Source organism: Papaver somniferum, chromosome 6 (assembly GCF_003573695.1).
Source record: "Papaver somniferum cultivar HN1 chromosome 6, ASM357369v1, whole genome shotgun sequence".
In the NCBI taxonomy this organism is placed as follows: Eukaryota; Viridiplantae; Streptophyta; class Magnoliopsida; order Ranunculales; family Papaveraceae; genus Papaver; species Papaver somniferum.
This window is the reverse complement of record NC_039363.1, coordinates 123,976,329-123,982,030: the sequence shown is the minus strand read 5'-3', so window position 1 is coordinate 123,982,030 and position 5,702 is coordinate 123,976,329. Positions and strand designations below refer to the sequence as shown.

The 5,702-nt window shown below is 44.4% G+C and overlaps 1 protein-coding gene across 1 annotated transcript; it reads right to left on the bottom strand.

The window, feature by feature from the left end:
- Positions 1 to 4,350: 4,350 nt before the first annotated feature.
- LOC113291432 lies at positions 4,351 to 5,250 on the bottom strand. Its single transcript, XM_026540966.1, has one exon. The coding sequence runs from the start codon at positions 5,248 to 5,250 to the stop codon at positions 4,351 to 4,353; it is 900 nt and encodes a 299-aa protein (XP_026396751.1).
- Between the last annotated feature and the right edge of the window lie 452 nt (positions 5,251 to 5,702).

Genomic DNA, 5,702 nt, shown 5'->3' with positions numbered 1-5,702 from the left:
TCTTGAATACACTGTACTATGTCCTTAGATAACAAAGAAGAAAAATATAGGTCCGGTTCAATCTTCCACCGATGTTTTTGAGGAGACTGAAATTCCCGATGAGGTTACCAGCCCAGTGAATGATGAGCTTTCCGAGGAGGAAGAGGAATCTACCGATGATGAAGAGCGTACAAGGAATTCTCCTCACAATTACGAGGATGGTGAGAAAGAGATTGCCCCTGGCGGTCAAGGAGATACTGTCGTGGAGCTAATGCAAAAGAGATTGCCCATGGAGGTCAAGGATATATACCCGCTAATTAGCATATATTCCCTCCTCCTCCGACCCAGAGGAACGAAGATGTTGATATTCAACCCACGATTCCCAGTGGATTGGGTCCGAAATTCTCTTTTGGCAAGATTCACTCCTCTGGTGGGCAGGATGACCTTGGTGCTTCTATGGGGTTGGCTTCAGACTTCTCCTTGATCCCTCCAAATGATGAGTGGGATGTTCTTGGCGAGACTGGTGGAGAAAAAGTAACTGATATGGAAGAGAGTTCTGCTGGTGAAGACGTCGATGCCTAGGCTAAGAGAAATTCTGATGCTAGAAAAGACGATGATGTTGATGAGGCTTCCGCTGAGGCGTCTTCGGAGGGTTTTGAGAGGTCCATGATGCAAGATGGTGATGATGCTACACTTGACTGGATGATGAAGAATAATTTGATGTTCGTGCCAAACCCTTCTCCAGTGATCCCAGGTAAGAAGAGTTCCGATGATTTCACCCGTCAGAGGATGTAACTAACGTCCCATGATGAGGTTTCGGATATCTGGGAGAAGGATTTGGGAGCTACTTCCACTAGTCTTTTAGTCGATCCTCCGTCTTCTATTGATGATATGATGGCAATTGTCAATGGGTACCAATACGGTTTTCCTCGGCAGCGGATTCTTGACGTAAGGCGTTATAAGTTCCCTATGAGCCAAGTAATATAATGTTGTGGATTTTTTACAGTTATAGTGTCTTGTTATTAAAATAGATGATGAGAAGCGAACATTGTAATCATACCTTGTACCAGTTCTTCAAAGAGAAGGCCCTTAAGTTGGAGGCAAAGTTTCGTCATAGATAAGGTGATTTGACCGATGCTAAGGCGCTCATCCCTACTAAGGACGAGGAGATATTGGAATTGAAGAATCGGCTGAAGGGGAAAGAGCGGCTTGGTGCTGAAGAGGAGAAGATTCGTAATGAGATTGCACTGGTTAGTAGTGATTTGGAGAAGGCTCGTAATGACGCCTCGTCTTCCAAAGGTTTGTTTTCTCCTCTATTCTTTTCTTCGTCGCTCCCTTTCGTCTTCTTAGTGTGCTGTCTGAGTCTCCCGGCCCTATCTTCACCGGTCGATATCCGAGAATTAACATGGCTTCGGAATGAGAAGACTCGTCAAGCTTCTCGGATTTGGGAACTGGTGGAGAAAATCAAAGATGAGGCTGATAAGTGGAATGCTCGGGCAGATGACCATAATGAATTGATGGCTCAATATCGACAACGACGAGAGCATATGGTTGATATGCAGAATCGTTATAACTATGATCGTCGCCAGTTTGATGGTGTTTTGTTATGGAATCGTGAGAATCTATGTGAGGCTCGTGAGGGTATTTTTCTTTTAGAAACCAGGGTGGAAAGCTTGGAAGAGGAGCTGTGTCAAGCTCGTTCATCTCATGATCCTGAAGCTCGGGATTATATACAGCAGCTCGTTCGGGAGAGGGATGATGCCAGAGTCGAGGCCCATGCCCTTAGTAATGCTTTAGCTGCTTCTCGGGCCGATGTCGCTCGTTTAGTGGACTCTGAGAAGGACCTTGAAATAAATATGTACCAGCTTACTAAGGGGATATAAGAGATGAGTAATGAAGTCAATCACCTTCGACATTTAGACTCCATGAAGCAGTTAGAGTTGGCTGAGTGTCAGTTTGCCCTTACAAATCTTCGGTTGGATTATAAGAAAATTTCGGACGAGTATGATTTTCTTGACGAAGCCCGGGATGTTGTAGTTAATGAATATGAAATAGATTCGGCTAGGGTCGAAGGTATACACTTGTTTGGTCGTGAACGGTCTTCGTAATTTAGATTTCTAACCCATTTGTGTTTTCTTTTTCAGAGATCGAGGGACAGCTTAACCTCGCAAATGAAAGGCTTGAAAAGGCTCAATCTTCCCTAGCATACCAAGAGGGTCAAGCTAAGTATTTCGAATGGCTAACAAGATCTAGGGATGCAGCGTCGAAGGAATCAGCCAAGGAGGTGGCTCGACTGACATCTTTGTTGTCACAATCTGAACTCAAGGCCACCGTTATTACTCATAAGGCTCGTTGTCATCTGGCCGAGGAGATTTACAAGAATTTGAACAAGATCGAACAGAACCTTCTGAAGGAACATGGTATTGTTAAGAAGTATCCTTGTCTTCCTATGCCCAAGCCCTTGACTTACTCTTCAGGTCCCTCTTCGGGGGGAAGTGTTCCTTCGTCTCAACCGAAGAATCCCGCTGATCGCGTCGAGTCTTCCAAGGGGAAGTAGACTTATATGTATGTTATAGAAAGTTGATCTTTGTTGATTACTTGGCTCCAAGCCAATTTTTGTTGTTTCTTGCTTTTCTTGTTCAATTCCTCGAACTTGTAATCAACTTTTATGGAATGGATCATCGTTTGTTTGGATATGTACAACTATGCTTTACCTGCATCATAAGTTTACTTGATTTTTAGGCAGCGAGTAAGTAAATATTGAAAATTAGGTAAATAATAAAAAGTGTTTGACGGCAATAACGAAGGTATGCACCTTCGTTATTGACTTTGGACCTGTCACCCTGCTGGTTAACCCTTGGCCAGAGGATCACTGAACGCTGGGGGTTGATGCAGCGTTCCCGGATATGTGATGCGTTTATTCAAAATATTTACATGCACCCATTCCGATGAACCGTTGTATTATCGATCGTTTGGGTATCTCTTTCTGCTGGAAGCTTTCCCCCATGGTCGGACACTTATAGACGCTAATAGGGGAGTCCCGAGAGATTGTACATGGTTACTTTCCCCAATAGAGTTATTTTGCAAAAATAATTATTCAATTGATAAGGTGAGGTCTGGTATTCCTCGTCTAGAAATAGAAACACGTCGAGCGGGTACGTTATCTTCTTCTTCTGGTACTCTTCACGCAGATGCAGAACTGCGCTGCTTTATGGATAGTATGGCTTCAGATATTTAGTGTTCCATGGGTGCCTGAGGACTTCTCCTTTCAGATTACGCAGGTAGTAAGATCCATTCCCGGCGATATCATGTATTATAAATGGTCCCCCTCATGTTGGTGCTAACTTGCCCCACTTTTTGTCTCGCTGGTATTGTGGCATTGTTCTCAGCACATACTGTCCTTCTACAAAGTTTCTAAGCTTAACATTCTTGTTTTATTCTCTGGCTAGCCTTCATTGGTAGTTTTCCATCCTTTGCAATGTTGTCTCCCTTCTTTCCCCTAGATCGTCGAGCCTTTCCAGCATCATATCTGTCGTGAGATTCTTCTCCCATGCTTCGGTCTTTGTGGTTGGCATGATAATTTCTGTCGGGATGACTGCTTCAGCTCTGTAAGTGAGGAGGAACGGTGATTCACCCGTGGCGGACCTTCGTGTTGTTCGGTATTCCCATAGCACGTTGTGCAATTGCTCGCACCATTGTCCTTTGTGTTCATCCAATTGTTTCTTGAGGATAAGACAAAGGGTCTTATTTGTAGCTTCAGCCTGGCCGTTACTTTGGGGGTAAATGGGGGTTGATTTGTTCTTCCTGATCTTGAAAGTATCAAAGAGGATATCTATGTTTTTCCCTTGTAATTGCTTGCCATTGTCAGAGACAATTTCTGCGTGAATGCCAAACCTGCAAATGATGTTCTGAAGGATGAATGTGAATATGTACACGTCTCGGATTCTAGCTAGGGCTTTGGCCTCCACCCATTTGCTGAAGTAGTCTGTGGCTACGATTAAGAATCGCCTTTTCCCTGACCCTTCGATCAGGGGTCCAACGATGTCTATGCCCCATTGAATCCGTATATAGTGTAGTACGAAGACATCAACTGCTCGTCATTCAGCTCCATTCGTTTGAATGTGTCATTGAACAGTACTTTGACCGAGCTCCCTCCATCGATGAGGACCTTCCTGGTATTACACCCCGCGATGGGTAATGTGAGAACCAAGGGGTCGTTGTGATCCTCCATGTCATCCTCTACATCCTCAACATCGAAAGTTATTGGAGCGTTCATCCACTTTTCGTGTTCCTCCACTTATACTCCATCGATTTTGTACAACTCACAGTAATCTTCAAATTGCTTCCTTAACCTTTTGCGTATCTGGGCAGTTAGTGATGGTCCAGTGGCTTCATAACATGAGATAATGTTGAGCGTTCGAGTACCCTCGGTAGCTGGACTTGCTTGCTTCGCTTATCCCTCTCTTCGATGTCAGCCTTCTGTAAGTATTGCTTGAGGTCACCAACGTCAATCATCTTTTGAATCATTATCTTGAGGTTCTTGCATTTTTCAGTCTGATGCCCGTTGAAGCAGTGGTACTCACAGTAGTCTCTAGATTTCTCGGATCGTGGTGGTTTCTTCCTGTTGGACCAAGGCCACTCTAAGTTCTCTCGATCCTTAATATCCCTTAGGATGCGAGTGTAAATGGTGTTGAGATTCGTAAAGACTTGGTCTTCGAATTTTCGGTCGTCGCGTCGACGATCATCCCTTCGTCCTCTCTTATCTTCGTTAGGACGTTCAGTTGAACCGCCCCTCTTTGATCCTCTAGCTTTTTCTACTGAGTTTATTCGATGAGATCTTTGAGTTTGGGCTCCGGGATTCTCCCGCTGGATTTCTTCTAACCTGGCGTGCTTTTCGATGATTACCCGAAGGTCTCCTTCAATCGTAGGTACACTTCTGTGAATCTCCACAAATAGCGGGTTCATTCTGTCTAATCCACATTTGTAACAGTTGATGCTGACCACTGGGTCTACGTTCCCTATTGCTTGACAAATTTTGTGCCATCTTTCGGTGTATTCCCTGATCATTTCCTTGTAACTGATAGTTAATGAGAAGATCTTGTCCATTCCTGCGTTGACATCCTTGTTGTACATGTATGTTCCTAAGAATTTCTCAGTGAGCTGGTTGTGGAATCGATAGAGTTTGACGGTAGGTTGTCGAACCAAGATAGTGTTGATCCCTTTATACGTGAAGGAAAATATCTGCAGAATACTGCATCGTTTGGATCCCATCGGGATAAAATACGATTATAGTATCGAAGATGAGTTGCAGGGTCGCTGGATCCATCGTAACATTCGAACGTTGGAACGGGACACTTTTAAGGGATAAGCGCTTTGGCCAAGTGGTGAGTCAGCGGCGTGGTGTTAGCTTCTCTCATCACTTTCTCTAGTCTCTCCCCCTCTTGTATAGCTTTCAACTCCTTGATTTCAGCCATCATCTCTGCACGAAGGTCCTCTATCACCCGCTGGTGATCGTATTTTGTCGTGGATCGTCCTGATCTTTGGTTTTCACTATCAAAATAATCTGAATCTTCGAGGACGTAGTCTGGGTCTGATGGTCTAGTTTCTCTGGAAGGTCTTCGATCTAACGGTTCCGGATTGTTGGTGTTTGTCAGGATGATTCTTCGATCACGATAGGGCTCTGGTGCCTTCGAGTTTGCTTCGTCATGTTGGTGCGTCGCTCC